Source organism: Carettochelys insculpta, chromosome 2 (genome assembly GCF_033958435.1).
Source record: "Carettochelys insculpta isolate YL-2023 chromosome 2, ASM3395843v1, whole genome shotgun sequence".
Taxonomy (NCBI): Eukaryota; Metazoa; Chordata; order Testudines; family Carettochelyidae; genus Carettochelys; species Carettochelys insculpta.
The window spans coordinates 245,717,642-245,744,027 of NC_134138.1; the positions used below are offsets into that span (position 1 = coordinate 245,717,642).

Genomic DNA, 26,386 nt, shown 5'->3' on the forward strand with positions numbered 1-26,386 from the left:
GGTAGGGCATTGTTGTTTCAGGAGGGTTGTGGTAATTGTTTTTTTTCCTGCAGTATTTTCAGTCACCTCTCCTATAATTATTTTGGATGTTTGAATTTTAAAATGTCATAAAATAATCTCTCTGATGGGCCAGAAAATCCAATTATCTGATGATTCATCTCATGGCATGTTAAAAAGTGTATACAAAATGGTAGTAGCTAATTTATGGGCTGAGCTGATAAATGGCTGTTTGTTTATTGCAAGGTGCTGAGAATCCTGCAATGTTACTGACTCCTATGGACCCGTTACCAGATGTATCAGTTATATTCTAGAACAGGGTACATTTTTGGTGTCTCTAGTAATGCTACCCCTTGTAACAAAAATGCATTGACATCACATCATTAGCCCTAAATTGATGTCTGATTAGAAAAGGATGCTAAATATTACTCTGTGTGTGTGTGCGTGTGTGTGTGTGTGTGAGAGAGAGAGAGAGAGAGAGAGAGAGAGACACTAGTATTCAGACATATTTTGCTAATGTGTACCCAAAATAAAACTGTCAGCAGTCTGAATTACTTCTTTGACCCTGTTTCAGTTATTTCCTATCTAGTGAAGTGTTTTTAAATACAAATGTTGGCAGTCTGTAAAAATGTTGGTTACAATTTGTATTGTTCACATTAGAGTGTAGAATTTTGCCATTAAGATTATTCCAAGTGCTACATACTCTGTAGGGCTAAACTGTCTCCGTGTGGTCAAAGTAGTGCATCATTCAAAAATAAAGGTGGTTCCCTCTGTGCTAGTTCAGAGGACTAGACTAGATGACATCTTAAGGTCTCTTCTAACCCTGAATTTCTAGGATTCTGTAATTATTTTGCCATGTCCCACTCTAGTCTCTGAGGTGGTTCTGTGGGTGTGTGTTGTCCCAGTCAAAATCTTCACATCTCCCAAGAATAGTCATTCACTGGTCTGTTATTTATGGGGAAGCGCTCTTAGATCTCACAAGTTAGCAGAGTTGGTTTTGGTCAGGCCCTGGATGGGTGACTCAACTACCTTTCCAGATTGAGAGGAAGTCCCTTGAAGTCAGTGTTCAGGATGCTGGTGAAGCCTGCAGAGAAACATCTGCTTGTGTGTTTTGTTGTTTATGGGTGTGACCACATGAATATATACAGTGGAGAGCGAGAATGCAAGTGTAAGGCTGCGTTCATTTTGCAGCTGCATTGAGGCAGAGAGATGTAGGATATGAAGTAGGTGTGGATGGGAAATCTATCAGTCCAGTCTTCCTGTCCTCAGCATAGTTGCATCTGTGCTTAGATAAATTGAAACTGACTTCACTAAAATGGGAGAGGAGAAAGCAGTAGTTACTGTGAGCACAATCCTTGGCACTAGCAACCCTCTGTTTCATTTAATATAGGGATAAAACAATTATTGCTTGGGCTGTTGTAAGGAGATTACTTTTGAAATGTGAATCAACTTGAAAGGAAGGCCAATCTTGTCACACATTCTTTGTGTTATACTTAGGATTGGCAGAATTCAGCATTTGTTTTTATAATGTCAATGAATAATACCGATGTTTATTTTCAAACTTTTTTCCTATTTCTGTTATTTAAATTTTCAGTTATGTGACATTATGGCAGGGATCAGATAATTATTTAATATCAATAGACAGTGGGCTTGTCTACACTACCTCCCTAATTTGAAGGGAGGATGGTAATTAGGGTGTTGGGAGTTTATTAATGAAGTGCTGCCGTGCATAGGCAGCACTTCATTAAGCAAATTCCTCCCTGCGGCAACTTCAAAGTGTTAAACTTCAAAGCGCCGGCTCGCGTCTAGCTGTGGCTCACCCGCTGGTAATTCGAAGTGCCCGGGGTACTTTGAAGTCCCTTTACTCCACTTGGAAGTACCAGCGGATGAGCCGTGGCTAGATGTGAGCCAGCACGTCGAAGTTTAACGCTTCGAAGGTGCTGTGGGCGGGGGGGAATTTGCTCAGTGAAGTCCTGCATATGCACCGCAGCACTTCATTAATAAACTTCCAACACCCTAATTACCATCCTCCTTCCCAAGTAGAGACGTAGTGTAGACACAGGCAGTGAGACTCAAAAATGTAAGCTTAATAGCCATTCAGACACAAATTCCCAACATCACATACCAAAACACACAAACTGAGTATCACTAGCTCAAAGTCTCATAGGTTCTTAAGCTGTATTTTTGTTTCTTTGTCTAGCAGTAAATTTAAATAGTCTCTACGCAGTTTACAGGCATTTCACTCTTGTCATCATTTCTTTTCATTTTTGCTTAACAAGCTTTCTCATTTGTGCATAGCTCCCCCTTTGGATGTTAAATGCTGTGAAGGTGGGCTTCTTTGGCTCTTGTCACTGATACAAGGGTGATCAATCCAATTGCCTTTATCACCAAGCAGTTCAGCTATAATGGTCTCCTGGAATAAATCCTGTGCTCCCCTTAGTAATGACTCAAGCATGTCTTCTCCCCTTGTGGGTTCCAGAACAAGCTGTTCTAAGAAGCAGTCACGTATGGTGCCAAGAAATTGTATCTTTGCATCGTGTCCTGAGGTGACATGTGCCCAGCCAACATGGGGATAGTTGAAATCTCCCATTATTACTGCATTTTCTTCCTTTGCACTCTCTGCTCTTCCTGGATGTTTCACAATCATTTTCAACATTCTGGTCAGGTGGTCCAAAGTGCATTCCCATTGCTCTACTATTATTGCTCAAATGTGGAATGTCTATCCATGGAGAGTCTGTGGCACGGTTTCATGTGACATTTTTACTTTATTTGATTATGCTTGCTTAAGACAGGCCATAGAGTTCACCCATTAGTAGTTACATTTGTACATGTTGTCAATGTTCAGTTGTTCTCATTCGTGTGAAAGTGCACTTTTTAAACATGCCCGTCCCTCTCTAACTCCAAGCTGTTCTTTACCAACATCTTTCCTATCCTCTTTATAAGAATCTAGAGTTCCGTCTTTAAGAAATGAATCCCTCAGAGGGGCGTTTGTCTGCACCATGTTCTGATCTGTGCCTCTCGGCTTTGCCCTAGTCCTTTATTTAAAAATCTTTCACATCCTTTTTAAGAAAGACACAGAGATTACAAATGCAAGATCACGCTTTGAGTTCTTGGGATAGCTCAACCAAAGAAATCCAGATTTCACTGGGTTTTGTTCTAGTTAAAAATCTTCAGGCCATTAATTTTTTTTTTTTAACTTTTTGTGCTTAATCTTGCCAAAATTGTTCACCACTCCATGATTTTTTTGTAACGGTCTTCGGGTATGTCCATACTGCAGTCACACTTAAAAGTATACTGAACTAGCTCTAACCTAGCTACCAGAATAACTGCACCACACCATTAAGTGGGGGTGAGGAGAGAGGGGGATTTAGCTGGCTGACTGAGCGAATGAAGGGAATAGTGATGCTTTATAGCTGGTGGGGGAGCTGAAGGGAGAGTTCAAACTACCGCAGAAGGTGCCAGCATGGTAACTCTGAGACATGCCCTTAAAACCAGATAGGTGGGAGGGTTTAAAAAGACAGCTCTGTACTTGAACCCCCCTTCTTCACATAGCAGGCTCAGGCAGTTTGTATTGCAGTGCACACTGGACCTGTGAATAGTTCTTGGGCAGTCTTGTACAGGCATGCTGAAGTGCGCTCTGCTGTGGCTTCCATGCTCCAGGACCTGAGCCAACTCAATGAAAGCGAGCCTGGATATATTTACTTGAACTGTAATCACACCCTATAACTGCAATATAGGCATCTGCACAGATTGTAGCTCATAAACCTGAAAGCAAATATTAGTTGTTTGAATGCATGATAACAATAGGAATACCATAGTATGTTTGTAAGTTGCATGCACTCCCTTGGCTAAAAAACTTTTTCTTTCAGAAAAAAAGTGAATATATACAGAAATTCTAAACAATACAAATATCATCTTTCCTGCTGTTTGCAGCCTGCTTTTTCTAGCACTCTTTTTGTCATTGAGAGGTTATGACAACATGAGCCATACTGTATTTATAAACATCATGTGTTTCCTTGATATGACTTGCAGTGTCTGCCAAACAGAACACATGGAAGAAACATTTCTCATTAGCTCAGCATTGGTTTTGGTTATCCTGATTTCCGGGACAGGAAAAATGCCTTTCTTGCTCAGACTTAACTTTTGGACGGTAGAAGCAAAGCCTGTGAATGTCCATGAAATCTCTTGAACAGAGAGGCTGCTGATGTTTTAGTTCGAATGCCTTATCTAAGAGTTTCTTCTCGCAAAACAAAAGCAAAAGTTTAGTTTGAAGAAAATGTAAAGACAATCTTAGCTGAAAGTGCTGTTGTGTTCAGATACCTGCCAGATGCTTCTAGAAAAGGAGTTCACCAAAAGATGTAAGGTAAGAAGTCTCTTCAGAGTGAATAGCTTAAAAAAAGGGGTATTCTATAAAGGATACGTTAAGAATAACTGGGGATTTAATCCAGAGGCCAATGGTAGCTTTTTTTTTTGCTTAAATTCTCCTGTTGACTACCAAAATTAGGCTTTATGTCTCATTTAAGATTTGGATATTAAAAGTAATAATTCCATTATTTTTCTAGCTTGTCATTTGAAATTTATTTGAGAGTTCAACACAATGTATAGATATCGTATCTGATGCTCTGGGATTGGTTCTGTGACATGAGTTTTACTATTTTTAATGAATGAGCTGTCACTAAACTGTCAGTTATTTATGCAGCTGTAGGGAAGGAGCCATTGAGAGGTAGCTGTGTCTAATCAAACTGTGATGAAATGTAGTAAATTTATCTGTGCTTGTTCTTTCATGTGCCTTATATATGGTATGGGAGATATCCCCATAAAATTACCTAGATTAATGATTCCCAGCCTGGGGTCCACAGACCCCTATGGATCTGCAAGGGTATTGCAAGGGGTCTATAAAATAAATAAAAATTATCTTAGAAAATAAGGTTTAAATGAATTGCAAAGTTAAATATCTTCCAATGATGTTATTAATTGCTGCCCAAAAATCTATGTTGTGGTTTTCTTTTTCATATATAGCGGCAAGAATTAGCTTTGATGGGGGTCCATGAATGGTTTGGTGTGTCTGCAAACAGGTTGGGGGGATGATTCACAGTCCACATTTGTGAAAAGGTTGGGAACCACTGAGCCATGGATTATTGAGAAGGGATTATTGTCTATCGATCAAGAATCAGTTCATTTTTGTTTTTAGCTGTGAAAAAACAAAATATAAATCTCAACTATCACATACAAAATTATCTGTTTGAATGTACAGATCCTGAGCTGTGTTTGGATGGAGATCTCAGTGTGGCTTTTAAAGTAATTAGGTGATAATATGCCTTTGTTAAATTATATTTATTTTGAAAGAATATAATTCATGTCCTATATAATCATGTAGATTTTGTAATATATCACCAATCTAAAAGTAGCATTTTAAAAAGTTGCCAAAGCATATAAAGGCTCTGTTGAAACCAGGTTCTACTTACTTATTTTTACATTAAATAATATCAAACTTGCTCTGGGGGGGGGAGCATTTTAGCCCACATAAACTGGGTTAGAAATAGGTCCCTTCCAGTTCTAGTGTTCTGTGGTTCTATGAATATACCCCACCCACTCTGCAAATACCAGATGCCTACTAGTTATTAATTACTCTCTATTTAGATGAAGATATCACAAGCCTGTCATCTGGAAATCCCCAGTAAGTTTTTTTTGTAAACTCGGAGATCCACACTCCCATCATGACACACTTAAAGTGATTTTATTTCCTTCTGAAGTCCTCTCTTTCTGGCTGACATTGCAAACAGCTTACTGTGGAGCATATCAGTATGCCTCCTAGGTAAGCCACATAGCATTATGTTAAAGGAACTCAAATCTTCTGTTGGCCTGTGACTGAGTCTGGGGGTCAGGTGCCTAATACAAAGCCCAACTATGAAGTTAACCTTCTTGGGCAGAAGTCCCATTGGCTTCAATGGGAGTTTTCACTTAATAAGGACATGAGGGTTGGGTTTGGGTTTATTTTAAGATCCAAAATAGTTGGGTCTAAATGTATGTTTGTTAGTTGCTTCCCATATTCATAACCTGCCTACTTTTGCAGAAGGTTTTCCAGTTCCCATTCCTTGGAGGTTTTACTCTTTCACAGCTCTTGCTTTTGGCAAGTCAGTTTGAAATAGTGTGGCTATTTACTTCCATTTCCATTGTATGTGTCAGAGTCAGACATTGCTAGAATTCACTAACGCTTTGGCAGGTTATAAACATACTGATGGCTGTGTCTGCCATTGTCAGAAACCAACTACTTGTAAATGAGGAGGCTTATGCTAACAAATTACAAAGGATGAATATAGGCAAACAATACAGGAATGTAGGGGCAAGGTTGGAAAGGCAAAGGCACAAAATGACCTCAAATTAGCTACGGGCATAAAGGGATACAAGAAGACTTTTTATAAATACATTAAAAGCAAGAAGAAGACCAAGGATAGGGTAGGCCCATCGCTCAGTGAGGAGGGAGAAACAGTAACAGGAAACTTGGAAATGGCAGAGATACTTAATGACTTCTTTGTTTCAGTCTTCACTGAGAAGTCTGAAGAAGGAATGCCTAACATAGTGAATGCTGGTGGGAAAGGGGTAGGATTACAAGATAAAATAAAATAAGAACAAGTTAAAAATCACTGAGGAAAGTTAGATGTCTGCAAGTCACCAGGGCCTAATGAAATGCATCCTAGAATACTCAAGGAGCTGATGGAGGAGGTATCTGAGCCATTAGCTATCATCTTTGGAAAATCATGGGAGACAGGAGGGATTCCAGAAGACTGGAAAAAGGCAAATATAGTGCCCATCTATAAAAAAGAGAATAAGAGCAACTCAGGAAACTACAGACCAATCAGTTTAACTTCTGTGCCAGGAAAGATAATGGAACAAGTAATTGAAGAAATCATCTGCAAACATTTGGAAGGTGGTAAGCTGATAGGGAACAGCGAGCATGGATTTGCAAAGAACAAATCATGTCACACCAATCTGATAGCTTTCTTTGATAGGATAACAAGCTTTGTGGATGAGGAAGAAGCAGTGGATGTGGTATACCTAGATTTTAGTAAGGCATTTGATATGGTCTCACATGATATTCTTATCAATAAACTAGGCAAATACAACTTAGATGGGGCTACGATAAGGTGGGCACAAAACTGGCTGGATAACCGTACTCAGAGAGTAGTTATTAATGGTTCTCAATCCTGCAGGACAGGTATAACAAGTGGGGTTCCGCAGGAGTCTGTACTGGAACTGGTTCTGTTCAATATCTTCATCAATGATTTAGATATTGGCATAGACAGTACACTTATTAAGTTTACAGATGATACCGAGCTAGGAGGGGTAGCAAGTGCTTTGGAGGATAGGGTCAAATTTCAAAATGATTTGGACAAACTGGAGAAATGGTCTGAAGTGAACAGGATGAAGTTTAATAAAGACAAATGCAAAGTGCTCCGCTTAGGAAGGAACAATCAGTTTCACACATACAGAATGGGAAGTGGCTGTCTAGGAAGTATCAGAGGGCAGCCGTGTTAGTCTGGATCTGTAACAGCAACGAAGGGTCCTGTGGCGCCTTATAGATTAACAGAAAAGTTTTGAGCATGAGCTTTCGTGAGCAAAGACTCACTTCATCAGATGCAGCTGGTCATGGATTTCCATGACCAGCATCTGATGAAGTGAGTCTTTGCTCATAAAAGCTCATGCTCAAAACTTTTCTGTTAGTCTATAAGGTGCCACAGGACCCTTCGTTGCTGTCTAGGAAGCAGTATGGCAGAAAGGGATGTAGGGGTTATAGTGGACCTCAAGTTAAATATGAGTCAACAGCGTGATGCTGTTGCAAAAAAAGCAAACATTATTCTGGGATGCATTAAGAGGTGTGTTGTGAACAAGACACAAGAAGTCATTCTTCCGCTCTACTCTGCGTTCATTAGGCCTCAGTTGGAGTATTGTGTCCAGTTCTGGGCACCGCATTTCAAGGAAGATGTGGAGAAATTGGTAAGGGTCCAGAAAAGAGCAACAAGAACGATGAAAGGTCTAGTGAACATGACCTATGAAGAAAGGCTGAAAGAACTGGGCTTGTTTAGTTTGGAAAAAAGAAGATTGAGGGGGGGACATGATAGCGGTTTTCATGTATCTAAAAGGGTGTTGTAAGAAGGAGAAAACTTGTTCTTCTTGGCCTCTGAGGGTAGAACAAGAAGAAGTGGGCTTAAACTGCAGCAAGGGAGGTTTAGGGTGGACATTAGGAAAAAGTTCCTAACTGTCAGGGTGGTCAAACGCTGGAATAAATTGCCTAGGGAGGCTGTGGAATCTCCATTTCTGGAGATAATTAAGAACAGGTTAGATAAATATCTATCAGGGATGGCCGAGACCATGGGTGTCGAACCTTTTGGCTTGCCTGGGCCGCACTGAGTAAAGAGGAATTGTCTTGGGCTGCATATAAAATATATAATATAGTTAATGTATATAAATCACATAATAATGTTAAAAGTTTACGATCTTGTGGGGCCACATTACTAGCTGTCCAGGGCCGCATGCAGCCCGTGGGCCGCAGTTTGGACACGCCTGGTCTAGACAGTACTTGGTCCTGCCATGAGGGCAGGGGGCTGGACTTGATGGCCTCTTGAGGTCCTTTCCAGTCCTAGCATTCTATGACTCTATGATTCTTACGAGAACTCAGAAAATGCCAGGATAGCACCCAACCCAAGGATGGCTTTCAGTCTGCCATATGGCTTTGCACATCGGTCTTTGCCTCATCAGAGATCGTTTAGTTTATTGTACTCTGTATGACATCTGCCCAGTTGGAGGGAACAGTTCTCTCTTTAAGCCTGACATTGCATTATGTAATCAGGACTTCACTTTAGCTGTTCCTAGCATCCTTCCATACTATATTATCTAGAAATACATCTCTTTATGGAGGATCTGAGTTCCCTGCTCAAAACAAGTCTTTAGTTCTTTGTTCGATCAAGTGCTTTCCTTTATGCAAACATAGCAGACAAAGTCCCAAATTGCACAGATATCCTACTTCGTCTTTATTCGCTCTTTTCTGTAGAGACTACACCATCTAGTCAAAGACTACAGATGTGTGTGGATTCTTCTAAAAGATTAGAGGTTACCAGAGCGGATCAGGGATAAGTGACCCAACTCCAGATCTTTTAGGAGAATCCACACGCACACATCTGTAGTCTTTGACTAGATGCTAGCAGTTCTAATCTGGAGTGAAGAAAACTGACTGAACTCCTGAAAATCTGAACAGTAAAAATGGCCTTTTTTGGATACGCACAGGACGTGGGGTAAAAATAATCTGTGTTGGCATAAGCAAGACAGAAATCAAAATCAGTAGGCAAAAGGACATCATGTGAAGGTGTGTGCTATTGGGATCCAGACTCTTTCTTTAATGTATGAAAAAGTATTGTTAGGCTTTTGACAGTTTGCATGTGACTGAAGTTTAACATGCAAATTAAGTGGCTGCACAGACTGCAAAGGTTATTGGGTAGCATTGGTTCCTCAAGCACTCCATTTTAATCAAAGTGGATAACTTCCACTCTGGGGAACCCTACTTTTAATCTTAATTATTTAGTTCATCCAACTAAGCAGTTTTGCATCCAGCCGTCTAAGCTGCTCTTAATGGATGCTTTGCTGGTGCATCAGCACATCTCTGGATGCATGTCTAATTCCTCAACACACTCACTTTATCCATCTCTTATGGTGAAAGAATCCAAGCAGCCAAAAAAGTCCCTTTATTAATAGCCTATGATTGGATCCTGTGGTCTAGACTGTGTTTATATAACATGATTTCAGACGGTAGCGTTAAGTTTCTTCTCAGAAGGTCCCACGGGAGCCAAACTTCCCAAGTGCTGTTTGTCATCAAAAGTGTCTCTTTCCTGAGACCCAGAACTACAGGACATTCAGTATGCAATGAAACCTCCCTTCAGTAACCACTCAAAGAACTAGCAGAATTGTGTAGCAATGGAGAGGTGATCTCCAACTGAAGTCTGAACAAAATTGTCTTCAAAACTCTGGGGATACTTTAAAATAATTGCATATTGCAGGTGGCCCTTACAGGTAACTCTAAATGCTTAAAACACTCAATAGGCTAGTTGAGCACTAAGACCTCCCCTGCATGTCTCATTACTCCTTTGTCATGGTACACAGTGCGTTAGATTGTCTTTGCGTTTGTCTAATTTTGAACACAAGGAAAGTTGAAAGAGAATAAATGTTCATGTAACAGAACAATTACTCTTGAGATTGTGATGATAATTATCTTTATGTGGTAAGAGAGATCTTAATGCAAATACATGCTGGCCTCTCCTATTGGAGTGTAAGACACACACACACACACACACACACCACCCCCGGAGCAAAACAGACCAGTTCAGCAGGTTCATAGTAGTATATTACAAAAAGCCCAGCTACTTGGGGGCCTCCTGGGCACTGTTGTATGGGATGAGGAAAGGGGTTAGTAGATCCATTGTTACTCATTGGTATACACTGACCTTTCCTTCCTAAAGATGAGGACTGCAGATAGAGCTGATTATAAAACTTTCTTTATCTGTTGCGTTCTTATTCAGTGGCGAGAGTAGGTCGCAGGTGTAAATATGCATAGAATTTAAACTACAAACTGTGTTATATGCTGCTGCTTTACTGTTTTTTATCCTAACCTATTTCATACTCCTGTAATAGAAAACATGCTTTGACTTAGTCATTTGATAATTCCAGATGAGACTTGAAGGTTATGCTTTTCCTTATTCTTTTTTAATCATAAGAGGTTGTTCAATTTTGTTTGGCTTTGGTACAGTAGAAAAAGCAACAAACATGGAACAAAAATAGAAGCTGAGTGGTAGATCAGGGAGTCAAGAAGCCATGCATTTATTCTGATTTATGAGATCAGTGACTCACAGGACTCCTTTAAAAAACAAAAAAGGGCAGAAAGCTGATATACTGCATATTTAAACCAAACAAAAATGCTGATCTGTACCAGAGCTGTATATGCTTGAAACTCTTCCTTTTTTGGAAAAAAAAACTGGATGAATCCATCAGTTCAGTGGTGCCCCAAGGAAGTGCTGGAATCAAAAATGGTTTTAAGGATTTGGCTTTCAAGACTGATGGTGAGTGTATGCATTATCTTGACAATGCATTTGATCTTTTAAGGAAGAAGGGAAGGAAATGCTTTACCTCTGTACAAAGCAGGCAACTTTTGTTTATGTACTTAAAATGCTATCTAAAAGCAACAGTACAAAAGCAAAATAAAAAAACAAACAAACAAAACTATTTGAGTACAACACTAATTCCCAAACATTTCAAGGGTTCCTACCTTAATTCTACAAAAATCAGTGACCGTTTTTATATCCTCAGTCTAAAAAGACAAATGGCTTTTGGTTTGGGTGGGCCACAGTATGCTGATGAGCTAAATGTGGATATTGGCAAACCAATGATATAATTATATAAATCCAGCATTTTTAGGATAGAAATATGTTATGTTTTAATGTGTTTGTATTTTCTTCCTTCACAATGACACCCTGACATTTCCTGGCTGAAATGTACTGTCTGTTCAGGAAGAAAATGTGAACTTTAAAGTACTTCTGTTAAATTTGGTAGTTTAAAATGAATTTTTTTTTGTTTTACTTTCACATTCTGTTTATTTGTGGGAAAAGAAAACAGCTCCATAAAAGCAGCGAAGGGTCCTGTGGCACCTTATAGACTAACAGAAACGTTTTGAGCATGAGCTTTCGTGAGCATGGTCTCACTTCATCAGATGCAGATGCATCTGATGAAGTGAGTCTGTGCTCAAGAAAGCTCATGCTCAAAACATTTCTGGTAGTCTATATGGTGCCACAGGGCCCTTCGTTGCTGTTACAGATCCAGACTAACATGGCTACCCCTCCGATACTTAGCTCCATAAAAGACACTCGTAAATACTGAGAAATGAACTCATGTCCAGCTAGCTGATCTGGATGTTTATCTTTGTCATCCAGTAGGATTATGCAGTCTGGTACCAAGGAGACCACTCGTGGCAAAATTAAAGTTGGTGGTGAGGGAGTGTGATGTAGTGGGGCATACATGTGTGTGTATGTGTGGGTGTTGGGGTAAGCTAAGTGGGGGTAAGTTAGGGTGAGCTGCTGGGGGTAAGCTAGGTGACCAGGTGACACCTCTGGACTGCAGACAAAGGAGAAGGTGGAACCTGGGGGTTTGAATCGCAGCTGGGAGTTGGAAAGCAGTTAGTGTGGGCTGGGGAGAGAGAGACAAAGGAGGGGGCAAGGCCCCAGCTCCAGGGACCCCCCGGGGCCTCCTCTCCCCAACATGGATTGGACTGGCTGTCTCTGCCTGCTATACTGACTCTTCTGTAAGATGCTGTGTACTGTCAGCTAATAAACCCACTGTTCTCCTGCTGAGTGAGCGTCACTCCTGCCTGCGGACAGGATGCAGAGCTTGGGGATCCCTGAACCCCGTCACAGGGAGAAAAATCCCATACAGTCCATCTTGATTTCAGCCATGCTTGTGTGCAATTTTGTTGCAGCAGAATGTTCTGCGTCCCTTACATGCATCCGTGTCTTTGGAACATGGTGTTCCATTTGTCATAAGCACAGCTGGACCGGAAGCACCTACTGGAATGTCTTAGATGGATGTTAAAAGCAACAGAAGATTTCAGCCTCATTCCTCTCTCCCACTTGAAAGCTAATTTATGGTAACTGACAGCTAAGGCCATGTAGATGGTGTCGGGGAATATGTGACCAGGCTAGTTCAAATTTATAGCCCTGCATGCTACATGAAGCTAGACTGATACACCTTCCAAGCTGAAATTAATTTAGGTAAGAAATTAAATGCATTAGCATCCTTGTTACTGTTATCCATCTCTTTAAATGCTCCTGCAAACCATCTGTGTTTCCCTTACCTGTAGATTGAATTCCTGTTTTACCCTGAGGAAACAATTGTATTCCCCATACTCCTGGTCTGAAAGACAATTGGGTGGGACACTGCACAAGGGTAAGCTGTGCCACAAGTGCCATTAGGACAGCAATCGTGTTTGTGTGGTCTGGAGTTGGATTGTATTTTGGAAGTGGCATTAGACACAAGCATTTGTATAGAAGACAGTGACTTGCCTTTCCTCATGCACACAGAGAGCTCATTCGAGTTCATCCAGCCATTGCATAATCTTGGAACCTTTTGAAGTCCTTGAATGATCAGAATTGGATTAACAGTTGCATATTCACTAAACCACAAATGCCTGTACACATGCTGGAACATCTGTTTCAGCATTTTCAGTTGGGAACCATTCCCGCTGTGCCCAGATGTCATGCACATATGGAGCGTCTGGGCTACTGCGCTGAACTACAACATGTAGAACATCACTGGTCTTTGTCGTTTTGCAAGGGGAGCATGTTGCTTTTCCCCTTCAGCCTCATCTCCAGTAGAACCAGGCGAGTTCATTATGCCTTGTCTGGAAGTCACTTGTAGCTTTGAAAGCACAACTCAAACGCTATTGTTCCAAGGCAGAAAAGAGCTAGATCGTTGCTCAAACTGTAGCAGGGAGTGTCGGTATGTCCCTGCTGCCTGTGCCCTTACTCTCAGGCCAGGAAGAGCCTGAAGCTGTTCCCATTTATCCCATTCCCAGCTGTAATTTGCCTATAATGCATTTCTACCCTCTCTTCTCCATCCCCCATCATTGGCTCTCCCCACAAAATAAAACACACCGCCTTAAATTGGACACTGTCGTTATTTCTTCCTCTCCTCCCGCCTGTTCTTTATTTTCTGCTGGGTGGGTACAATATAATCCATTGTGACTGCAGTCAGGAAACCAAAATCTCCTTAGCCTTGAAGAGCATTTCTGTGCATTCTTTGCTTGTAATCCTCTTTCAGTTTCTTCATTCTCACCTTCCATTCTCACTTCATTTTTTCCCCCCAAAAAATCTCTCTCTCATGTTCTCATCTTCCTCTGTCTCTTGCCATTTCTCTCTTCAAGGCCTAATTCTCCCATTTTTGTGTCTTTCGGCAAGCTGTTAACCCTCTCCTGACTCATCTGTTAGGCTCTCTTTATTCCCCAGATTCTCTCTCTTTCTGTCTCTCACCTCCGGTCTCTCTCACAGACTGCCTACCGTGTGTCTCTCTCTGTCTTTCTCTTTTCTTGCCACAGTTTCCCAGCCTCACTTTCCTACTTTCCACCTACAGTGCATTTTCTTTCCCTCTTCCTTCCCCACCATCATGGTATATGGATTTTTTCACTGCAGTGGTGTGTTTTAGGCTTTTACCTTCCAATAACCACCCATGGCATTTGTCCTCCTGCTTTATTTACTATCTCTGCAGTAAAAATTGCATGTGGCTGAAACAGTTGTTTTTCCCTGGTGATAGAAAGGGCACTGATATTATAACAATCCGAACATTCTCAAATGACTTACAGTGTGGGGAGTTCTGGCAAGTCAGTTGGGAGTTCAGGCAAATACAACAGAAGAAGACAAACATGGGTAAAAGAGAAGGCAGGAGAATGGAGACAGGGAAAGAAGAGATGCTTCTTTTTAGATCTGCTGGTATCGGTGTGGGGGTGATTGTCAGCTACAGGAGAGAGGTATAGTTCTTTATTTGGGTGAGTAGAGACCTTAAGCCAGGTTAGGAGGTGGCTGAAGGTAAAATCCAGATGGTGGACAGTTCATTCCCTCCCTCTTAATTGTGTCCATGCTTACCAGTGTTACATAGAGTATGTGAACTACACACCTGTCATGGGCATAAAGTACATAATCTGCAAGGCACAGCTTTGGGGGATAGAGTAAAGACACACCAGAACCTTAATGAATTGCTTTACATAGCTCTCTACACACTCAAGCGATGCCTCCCCTGTCTACGCTGCTGGTTTGATCAGTATAGGGTCCTGCCTTTCCCCACAGGGTGTAAAGCTCTGGCATCAGGAAAGGCCTTTGGTGAGAGGAGGCAGTAAAAAAAAAAAAAAAGAAAGGCTGACCTCCTCGCTGGAGCCTTTCACTGCCATTTGTACCTATGCAGCACTGTAAGGCTACAGCTTGCTTTTCACTGTGGTGTATGGCTACATGGTCGCTGCATGCTGCAGCCAGAGTAGACAAGGCTTCCATGTCTGGAACCCGTGAGCTGCCATCAAAACTGCAGCAACAAAATCCAAGAGTAGTTCCAGCGTGCTGAGAAAATTTCCAAAGCACCATGGGTTGAGGCATAGTAGGCATGTTACCCATTTAGTTCCATTCATTTAAAGAATAAGAGACCACATGAAAAGGGTAGACAGAACAAACAGATAAAAAGCAGAGCAGACATGAGCACTGGGATTTGTACTTCTCAGTCCGTGGAAAACTACCAGGCTCTTCACAGCTGGCCTTTCAGAGCCTTCCAGTGGCTCCTGTAAACCAAACAGACTTAACCTGACAACAAGAAAATATTGAGCAGTTTTAAATCATGCCTCTCTTAGCAGCCCTCGATCATGTCAGCAGAAGTTCAACTCTCTGTGCTCTGCAGAGCTCCAGTGGGCACTAGGTGCTTTCTACTCTAACCCTGGATAAATGGTTTAAAATTTTTCCCGATAGTTTTCAGGTCAGAGTTCATAGGCCTTAAATCGAAAGGAAGGTTAGGTCATGTAGTCCCATTGTCAGCCCTTTAAGTAATACGTTCTCCTTCCTCATGTCCCATCTCCTGCAAACTCTGAGCTCCAGCCACCAGAACCCCTCCCTGCTCCCAGTCTGCTGCTGCTGAGCTTCCTCGTCCCTTTGGAGTTGTTCTCTCTCTCCCAGAGCTGTGTAGTGGATGGAGGGATTAAGGCCTTGTCTAGGATAGAGGAGGAAGCATGGGTTTCAAAAACTTAGGTGAGATACCTAATTATGAAAGGCACAAGAAACTGTAAGTATCTCATTTTGGTTATATGATCTCAGTTGCAGTATGAGGGCAGAGAGAAAAGGCAATGAAGAACAAGGTGACAAATGCAGCAAAGAGCAGGGTAAGTGAAAACTGGATATATTAGATTGATGGATGGATGAATGTAACAGGTAAGGAAGCAGAGAAAAATGCCAGTGAAGTCAGCAGAATTGTAGATGTGTGTAATGTAGCACATCCTCAGACACAAGGATGGCTTTTGGAGGGGCTTTTCCTACATATATACCAATGACTCCCTGTAGCTAGAAAATGTGATTATCTGTATTAAATCACCTTTGGGAGAAAACATGAGGTTTAAATTAGAGGGAAATGAGAGGATTGCAACTTGAAATAATATACAATCCCATAGTCCCTGGCTCATTTTGCTTCAGAAAGGGCTTGCTATATTGACCCTAATATTGTGACCCCAGAAATAACTGGAGAGGCTCACAGAATCTTCAACCCCCACAAGGATTCACCCACTCCATACTTGCCTGCATTTCATTTCTAATAAATGTGTAATCCCATAAAATTCCTGAGTTCACTGAAATGCTGCTGCCACCACATGACTGAGCACACAATTTCAGCTACAATATTAAAGCAATTAAAAAGTATATTGTTTAAATAAATGTTGCTGGCTTGGAGTTCAGATGCCAGGGGTGGGTCAGTGGGTTCAGACACAGCTTGCTTTAATTGTAAAAGCCATCTTTTTCAGGAAGTACATTTGTGCCACTACTGAAGCACAAATACTCCAGAGTTCTTTACAGTGGTTCACATTAGCTGATATTTAAAAGATTTTTATTAAAAAAAAGAAATAGAAAGTTTGGAATGAATACAAGGTGATGGAACTTATAGCACATGTATTTGTTTTCTATGCTTTAGCAAGTGCCTTATCTGTGATGACTCTGTTAAGAGGTCATACAAATCAGAAGGTAAATTAAGAGTACAAATTAATCATCTCTGACAACTCAGCCTCCTTATACTGCTAGGACTGTTCTCTTACCTCTCCGTCTATCTAGGTCTGCCATCAGAACTCAGACAAGAATTCTGATGAGTCTATTTTTCATTTGCTTTGGGGTGCCATATAAATCTAATACAGGTGTTCAGCTGGAGAGCTGCTTTAGAAAATTTGGGACTCATTTTAAAGCTGTTATGGTATATGGGAAATAATGCCCAGGACACTGTAGCGTAAAGATGTCCCTGGCTTGTTCCACTCTGCCAGTTGCATGTAAACATGAATACTGGCTGCCTGTGCTTACCCTTCACTGTCCCCTGCTTTTCACTGGAAAGAGAAAAAGTGATAGGGAGAGTGGTCTGGATGGGCCATGAGAATTTCTCTCGTCTGCTGAGGAATGGAAGGGTATAGCTCTAGAGATCAGCCCCTCTCCTCTTAGAACAAGGAGCAAATGGCCTTACTTATTGGCTGTCATTTCTCCACTAAGCTGAGAAAGGTGCATGCTACAGACCTGCGTGGCCCACATCTTGAGAACCCCTGGTCTAGACTTGGTCATATGTAAATTCTGATTTCTTGGATAAGGATTAGACTCTTTAGCTGTGTCTACACGTGCACGCTACTTCGAAGTAGCGGCACTAACTTCGAAATAGCGCCCGTCGCGGCTACACGCGTCGGGCGCTATTTCGAAGTTAACTTCGACGTTAGGCGGCGAGACGTCGAAGTCGCTAACCCCATGAGGAGATAGGAATAGCGCCCTACTTCGACGTTCAACGTCGAAGTAGGGACAGTGTAGACGATCCGCGTCCCGCAACATCGAAATTGCCGGGTCCTCCGTGGTGGCCATCAGCTGGGGGGTTGAGAGACGCTCTCTCCAGCCCCTCAGCTCACTGGTGGCCGCGTGGAGCGGCACCTTAAAGGTCCCCTCCCCTGCCCTGCCTCTGCAGGAAGCTGAGGCAACGTGCAGGCTGCAGCCTGCACACGCGGGCAGCTTGCAGCACCCTCAGCTCCTGAGAGCGGCGATGGCGAGCCAGCAGCCCCCCCCAGCGCCCCCAGGGGACCCCCCCCAAGGGGAGCCAGGGCAGCCAGGCCAGCCAGAAGACCTGCCAGTCTGGGAAGCGGCAGCGGGGCCCCTCCTGGACAGAGGCCGAGCTGCGGGACCTGCTGGGGCTCTGGAGCGAGGAGGAGGTGCTCCAGGTAATGGGGAGCAAGAGGCGGAAAGCGGATGCGTTCGCTCGGCTGGCCGACGGCCTGGCTGCCCGGGGTCACCCTGCCCGCACTCCGGACCATGTCCGGAGTAAGGTGAAGGAGCTGCGGCAGGGTTATGCCCGGGCCCGGGATGCGGCCAGCCGATCTGGGGCCGCCCCCGTCACTTGCCCCTTTTACAGGGAGCTCAGGGACATCCTGGGCTCCCGGCACACCTCCTCCCCTCTGGCCACCCTTGACACCTCGGCTGACGAGCCCCAGCAGGCCCTGCAGCCGGAGTCCGACCCGGAGGCAAGCCCCGCACCCCGGGGGCCCCCCCCGGAGGCCATCCCCGGGACATCGCGGCAGGAGGAGGAGGAGGAGGAGGAGGAGGGGGGCTCCTCCTCCGCAGAATCCAGCCTGCAGATCCTCCTCCTGCCATCCCGGAGCAGCAGCAGGGCCTCCGACCCCCGGGGATCTCCGGACCCTGGGAGCGGACCCACAGGTAGGTACCCCTCTCTGGTGGACACCCCGGGGCTTGAGGGGCAGGGGTAACAGAGATGTGTCCAGGGCCCCCCACACGCTCACATGGCCATGGCCCCAAGGACACCAGGGCCATGGCCCTCACAGCACTGCAGCCATCAGCCCATGCCCCCCCGGCACCCTGCATGACAGTGCCATGCCCCATCCCCGGGCCAGGGGGGAGCGGAACCTTGAGGGGCCCCCGGGCGGAGGGGGTGGGACACCCCGCAGCAGCAGCATGTGATGGAGTGGGGGGAGTACCAAAGGGAGACTCAGGCTACATATGAGCCACAAGAGCCGAGGAGCTCCCAGGGCCAAAGGAGGATCCTGGCGCTACAGCTGGCAGGTGACACCTCTGCCCTGAGCAAACAGGAGGGAGGAGCCGAGCTGGCTTGGAATTGGGGGGCGAGGGCGGGGCCACAGGTAGAGGCTAGGGGAAGGGAGAGCTGGTAGGCAGCCAGCCAGAGGAGGGGGGAAGCTGCATCCCAGAGGGGCCCCCCTTGGGGTCTTCTCCCCACGACGGGTTGGAAGGACTGTCTCTTCCAACAGCTGGTGCTGTCACTCCTGCCAGAAACTGGCCATCTGTGGCCTAAGAAAGCTCTCCTGCTGTCAGACCCTGCGGGGTGAAGTGAGAGTCGCTCCCACCAGGGGATGGGGTGCAGGGCAGGGGGACCCCTGAACCCCATCCATCACAGCAGCATCTCCCGGGGACGGGGATGGGGAACCTGCAGCACAGGGCTGGGGGGACAAAGGCCACGGCTCGGGGCCCACACTAACGCCTGTCTCCATTCTTCTTTCCCCCCTCCTCTCCTGTGTCCTGCACCTGCACCATCCGAAGGACCGGAAGAGAGCACCGGCGAGGCCTCGGTTGTCCCGGAGAGCCCTCCAGGACCCTCGCTCCAGGGCAGCCCCTCGGCCGAGGAACGACCGGCCCCGCGGAGGGCAAGACGGCGGACCCCGCGCCTACTACCGGCGGCGGCAACGGACCTCCAGCTGCTGGCCATCCTCCGCCGGCAGCTGGAGGTGTCAGAGCAGCACCTCCAGCTGCAGGAGCGGGCGCTGGCCTGGCGCCAGGAGGCATGGGAGGCCTATATACAGACATTGAACCGGCTGGTTGATTACCTGGCCCCCCATGCCGTGCCGGCCGAGCCATCGCCCGCCCTGCCCGCTCCTGCAGCCCCACCACCAGCTGCTCCAGCCGTCACCGGGCCGTCTGCCGTCGCCCCACCACCCACCCGCGAGGGCCACAGCACTGAGGGACCCCTGGAGCCACCCGAGACTCGCCGGCGCCGATACCTTCCGGTGCAGCCCGCTCCCACCCAGCCGCGGACCAGACTGCAGGCACGGCGGGGCTCCCGGCCGGGCACGCCCAGTGCTGGGCTCTAGGGGTGAGGGGCCCGGGACGTGGCCCCCCCCTTGTTGTACATAGTTGGACTGTTTGTTTTTGGTGCCCCCGTTTGCCCCGTCCCCCCCATGTAAATAGTTCTCCCCGTTCTCCTCCCTGCTTTTCTTTTTTGTTGATGGCGCACACTTCTTTGCTTTGTGGTTGTATTGTTTTATTTGTGCCCATCTTGCTTTGGTTGAACGTTTGTCCCTCCTTTTTGGTTTGTGTTTCACATATTTACATACAAAAAAAAAAGTTTCGTTAAGACAAAAAAAACGTTTACGTTCACCCACAAGTTCGTGCTGTCATTTCTCCAGGACAAGTGGGGGAGGGGGCGGTGGGGTGCTCCATGGTGTGGGCGTTGGGGCAGGAGTGTGGGGGAGGAAGGGGCAGGCAGTAGGGGGCCTGGGCAGAGTTCACCCCGCGGCCTGTTGGTCGAAGTGGGCCCACAGGGCCTCCCGGACCCGGGTCCCCTCTGGGTCCACCTGCCGACTGGGGCCAGCAGGTGGCTGCACGTGTGCCCTGCCGGCCTCGGCGGCCCAGCCCTGCAGAAAGGTCTCCCCCTTGCTCTCCACGAGGTTGTGCAGGGCGCAGCAGGCACCCACAATCTGGGGGATGTTGTTGGGGCCGGCATCCAGGCGGGTCAGGAGACATCGCCAGTGTCCCTTGAGGCGGCCAAATGAGCGCTCCACCACCTGGCGCGCACGGTTCAGGCGCTCGTTGAAGCGCTCCTGGCTAGCGGAGAGATGGCCCGTGTAGGGGTGCATGAGCCACGGCCGGAGGGGGTAAGCCGCATCTGCGATGACGCAGAAGGGCATGGTGGTGTCCCCCAGAGGGATCTCCCGCTGGGGGATGTAGGTCCCCGCCTCCAGCCGGCGGCACAGGCCCGAGTTCCGAAAAACCCGGGCGTCGTGGGTACTGCCAGGCCAGCCCACGTAAATGTCCTGGAAACGTCCCCGGCTGTCCACCAAGGCCTGCAGGACGACTGAATGGTAGCCCTTCCGATTGAGGTATCGTCCTCCATTGTGGTGCGGGGCGCGGATGGGGATGTGAGTCCCATCCAGAGCCCCGAAGCAGTTGGGGAAGCCCAGGGTGGCAAAGGCGGCGACAGTGGCATGTGGGTCCCCCAGCCTCACGAGCCTGTGCAGGAGCATGGCGTTGATAGCACGCACGACCTGCAAAGAAAGCACATGGGACAGCCCCAATGAGGGGTGAGCAGGGTGTGCGTGGCCCTGCCCTGTCCTGGCCCCCCTGCTCTGCCCTGCCCTGCCCTGCCCTGGCCCCCCTGCCCTGCCCTGCTCTGCCCTGCCCTGCTCTGGCCCCCCTGCCCTCCCCTGGCCTCCCCTTGTGGGTTCTCTTACCTCCATGAAGACAGCCCCGACGGTGGCCTTTCCGACACCAAACTGCTGGCCCACGGATCGGTAGCTGTCCGGAGTGGCCAGCTTCCAGACAGCGATGCCGACCCGTTTCTCCACAGGGAGGGCACGCCGCATGGCAGTGTCCCGGTGCCTGAGTGCGGGGGTGAGCCACTGGCAGAGCTCCAGGAATGTCTGGCGGGTCATCCTGAAGTTCCGGAGCCAGGGTCGTCGTCCCACTCCCCAAGCACCAGCCGCTCCCACCAGTCGGTGCTGGTGGGGTAGCTCCACAGCCGCCGGTGTGTGAGGCGGGGGGTGGAGCGGGGTGCTGCAGGGGTAGGGGTTGAGCCCTGCTGCCCTGGGGGCATCTCCTCCCCTGGGGCAAGAAGGTAGTCAGCTGCCTCCCACATGGCATGAGCCAGGGCAAGCCCTGCTCCTGCCGGGAGGGCTGGGTGGACCTCTGGCTGCTGCTGCTGCTGCTGGGGGTCCATGACTGCGGCGCCCGGGGTCTGTGTGCCTATGGCTCCTCACACCGCGTGCTGTGCAGGCTGAGTGTATGTGGGAGGGGCCCTTTAAGGGAGCGGCTAGCTGTTGCCCCGGAAGCGCTAGTCCGCCCGTTGACCCTGTCTGCAGCTGTGCCTGGCATCCCTATTTCGATGTGTGCTACTTTGACGTGTAGACGTTCCCTCGCTGCGCCTATTTCGATGTTGGGCTGAGCAACGTCGAAGTTGAACATCGACGTTGCCGGCCCTGGAGGACGTGTAGACGTTATTCATCGAAATAGCCTATTTCGATGTCGCAATATCGAAATAAGCTACTTCGATGTAGGCTTCACGTGTAGACGTAGCCTTTGCTAGCCAGTATGTGGGGGAGTCCAATATGGACTTTGCTAGCAGAAAGAGCAGAAATCAGCTTTCTTTGCTATTTATCTGTGACACTTCTGATTATTACTGATTATTATTCTGATTATTACTTTTGTATTAGTTATGGTCAAACAACACTCCATTGACTCCATACCCTGGCAAAGTTTGCCCTCGAGGGCAGGTTCAGGCCCTAATTTAGAAATAGTCTAGTATATAAGTCAGCCTCTCTGTGTTTTTTTTCAAGGAAGCAGTTATTTACAGAAATGAAAACAAGGCACTAGCTGCTTAACTATTTTCAGCCATAAAATTATTAAAATAAAAGGAGTAATTGGCAGAAAGGTCATATGATAAAATGGAAACATCCATGTGTCACACTTACAAATTAAAATAGATTTGTTTTTAAATCTTGACTGACTTTATAAATGGTACTTGTGTCTATAAGATTATTCAGCTAATAAAAAAGAGAGAAATTAATTGTAAGGGAGAAATAGCTGCAAAGGTCGAAGAAACTAATGTAGTTATTAGTCCAAGAGAGGAAATTAGGGAGAGTGGTCAAGTTAAGTGCCCAATGGTGACTTCAACCTTTCGCTAACATGATAAACAAGTAGAAAGCTGCCAAGTAAATGCAGAATAAGGTGCAGCAAGACAGACAAGCCTTGAGGGGTTCAGATATAGTAATTAAAGAGGAGAGTGGATGCTTAAGTGGCTATGTATGTATTACAAGAACTCAGAGATTGAATTGCAGCCTTGGTAATGACATGTTCATGCCTTATTTATAAATTTGTGCTCCAACATATTTTCAAATTAAAAGAGGATTCATTCCTTAAGTAATAAAAGCTCTTCTATGAGTCAGACATACGTGAAGCTTATTGTATATTGTGTCTGCTGTGCAGGAAACTAGTCACAGTAAGTTGATGTTCTGGGATACGCTTTCTTATGCTGGAGTCCAACAGTAGAAAATGAAGCTGAGAGTGGACAATGGCGGAGTATGGATCACTCAGTGATTGTCTCTTCTATTTATTCTCTGAAGAACCTGGCATTAGTCCCTGTTAGAAGACAGAATTCTGTACTAGGTGGGTTTTGGTAGGACCTATTATGGCCATTCTTGTGTTCTCATGTACATTTTGCCAGTGTGTGATACGTTGCAGATCAACTACACTAAGGCACTTTGGCTCCCTCACAACAATAGAAAAATCCATTATGCAGGATTGTCAACTTTTTTTTTAAAGACTTTTGTTAGAATTTAGTGTCCTTATTAGGAAGCACCTGTAGTATCAATATGTACTAGAACAATTTGTCTGTGTTTCTGGGGTCTAGTTGGTGAGCCATTCTGAATAGCTTTATAATTAAATCAAGTATCCAAATCCCTATTCAAGAAAAGTGAGTGGAATAGCTCAGGCTGCCAAATAAAAACCAGATGCCTCAATGGTAGAGAATGTTTTGCTTCCTATAGTCACAAGAAACAACAAACCCTGGCTGATTAAATTCAAAATACAAATACATGGATTTAACAATCTTTTATAGGTCATGACATTCTATTAATACATTTCTAGTGCAAATATGTAATCAAGCTCTTATTTTTAAAAATATGTTTGTGCAGTGAAATTTAGTCCTATCAGTTTTAGGAATTTTTGTATTCCTATCAGTTTTAGGAATACAAAAATGCCCTTTTTTGCACTTGATGGGATTAAAGTATATTGTAAAAATATTATGAGATTCTAGTCAAGTCTGGTGGTTATGTTTTGTACATTTTTTAAAATATGGTGTATGTTTCACAACACACCAAAGCTGTCTTTAATGTGTAAAGACTTCTGTCTGCTTGTGGACCTGGAAATGATATCTAGTGGTTAGGGAATGAGTCTGTGCATCAGAAATCCTGGTCTGTGTTCCTAAATCTGCCACTCATTTTAGGGGAATCACTTAACCAACTTGTGCCTCAGTTTACCCATCAGTTGTAGTAATAACTTCTTTATTGAGATGGTCTGATGCTACAGTGATTTTTGCAAAACACTTGGGGGAAAGCACCATAGAATAGAAAAGTATTATCCCAGTCACAGCCCATCATGGATACTCCCCCAACCCCAGCACACACACGCATTCATAAGAACATAGGCTCGAACCAAGGGTCCGTCTAATCCAGCATCTGATCTTTTGACACTGGCCAATGGTGTATGTTCAGAGAGAATGAAGAGAATGGATAATCATTGAGTTATCCATTCTGTTGTCCACTCCCAACTTCTGGCAAACAGAAGTTCGGGGTGTCCAGAGGATGATGTTTTATCTCTGCCCATTTTGGCTAATAACCATTGATGGATCTATCCTGCATTGACTTATCTAATTCTTTTTTGAACTCTGTTATAGTTTTGACCTTCACAGTATCTCCTGGCAGCAAGATCTACAGGTTGACTGTGCATGTGTGAAGTACTTCCTATTGTTTATGTTTGGCCTCTGCCTATTAATGTAATTGAGTGGCCCCTACTTCTCATGCTACGGGAGAGAATAAACATTTCCTCGCTGGCTTTCTCCACAACCCTCATGATTTTACAGAAGTCTATCGTATCCCCTCTTAGTCATCACTTTTCCAAGCTGAAAAGTCCCACTCTTTTTAATCTCTCCACCTATCAAAGCTGTTCTATAGCTCTGATAATTTTTGTTGCCCTTCTCTTATCTTTTTTCAGTTCTAACACATCTTGTTGGAGATGGGGCACTAGAACTGCATGCATTATTCAAGATGTGCATGTGTAATGGATTATTATAAAAGCATTAAATTTCCTCTCTTATTATCTATCACTTTCCTAATGCTCTCTAACATTGTGTTAGCTTTTGTGACTGCCACTGCACATGGAGCAGATGTCAGTCACATAATACATGTATAGCACAAATTGTATGAGTTTGATTTTCTTGAAAGAGGGAGGGTAGAGAGAAACCCAGCAAGTTTCCCTATGCTTTTACAACTAATACAGTAGACCCTCGACTTACATGAGGGTTGCATTCTCACAACCCCTGCATAAATCAAATTTCCTTCACAATGTGGGAGAGCCAGGAAACTGGTGAGGGCACCAGCCCTGGTCAGTTTCCTGACTTCAGGGAGAGGAGGAGAGAGGGGGACCAGGTGGTAGCCTGGATCCAGGCTCCCCTCCACTGGTGGGAGCTAGCAAACTGACCAGCACATTGCTGGTCAGTTTCCTGGCTCCAATCAGCAGGGAGCCAGGCACAGCTTCTCCCCAGCTTCCCCCAGCTGGGGAAAGCCAGGGAGAAGCCACCACAGCATGACTGTCTTTCTCCCCAGCTTCCCCCAGCTGGGAGAAGCTGGGGGACAGACAGCCACAGAGCAGCTTCGAGTTGCACTTAACTCGCATTAACGCAAGTTAAGTGCAACTTGAAGTTGTGCATTTCGGGGGTTTACTGTACTTTCTTTCCCTATTCATCATTAACACTTTATGCTTTTCCTCCAGTTGAAAAACCCCACAGAATGAGAAGTTCCAGTCAGTGTTGCAAGGCCTAAAATTTGAGTCTGTCTGTAAACTAAGTAACACATTAAGTTAAGGGAGTGCAGAGTGGAGTCCTTAATTGTGCATGTTAGTGTCACTGTTACTAAGGGTTACAAAAGGTGTCAGCCTTGAAAATCACCCAAAACGTGTGATATGAAGGGTGTCCAGGTGTCCATTTTGGGACAGGAACGTCTGGTGGATAAGGGACTCTGGTGGCTCTAGTCAGCACTGCCAGCCAGGTCATTTAAAGTCCAGTCAGTGGTGCTACAGAACCAAGACTGGCTAGTCCCCAGCTGTCCTGGCACCGTACTGCACGCAGGAAGCACTCCTGTCTACTAGGTGAGGGAGCCATAGGCCTCTGCACACTGCCCCTGCTCCAAGCCCCAGCTCCATGCTTTCTGTTGCTGGAAGTGACTGATGGGAGCTGGGGGGCAGTTACTGTGGGCAAAAGCAGCATGTGTTGCTTCCAACATCCCCTCCATACCTAGGCAACACACCTGTGGGCTGCTTCCATGGCACAGTGCAGACCAGGACGGACAGGGAGCCTGCCTTAGCCTGACTGCACTACTGACTGGGGGCAGCCTGAAGTAACCCTGAGCCTTAACCCTCCTGCCCCAGCCCTGACCCCCAATCCAGAGCTCCCTCCCAAATCCTGAGCCCCCCAGCCCTCACCCTCCCTGCACCCCAACTTCCAGCTTCTACCTACAGCCCCCACACCCACGTTCCAAATCCCTGTCCCCAGCCTGGAGCCCCCAAACCTCTCATTCCAGCCCCACTTT

General features: G+C 45.8%; 1 protein-coding gene across 13 annotated transcripts in view; it reads left to right on the top strand.

Annotated features, from left to right (window-relative positions):
- KIAA1217 (KIAA1217 ortholog) overlaps window positions 1-26,386 on the top strand; it is a 508,293-nt gene that overhangs the window by 408,174 nt on the left and 73,733 nt on the right. Inside the window, exon 1 of one of the 13 annotated variants that reach the window (XM_074984883.1) lies at window positions 4,029-4,360. The exons of the other annotated variants lie outside the window; for them this stretch is intronic. Within the exon in view, the coding sequence (XP_074840984.1) occupies window positions 4,325-4,360 (36 nt within the window). The 5' untranslated portion in view covers window positions 4,029-4,324. Of the gene's footprint in view, window positions 1-4,028; window positions 4,361-26,386 lie in introns of those variants that run through there. 13 annotated transcript variants of the gene reach the window in all.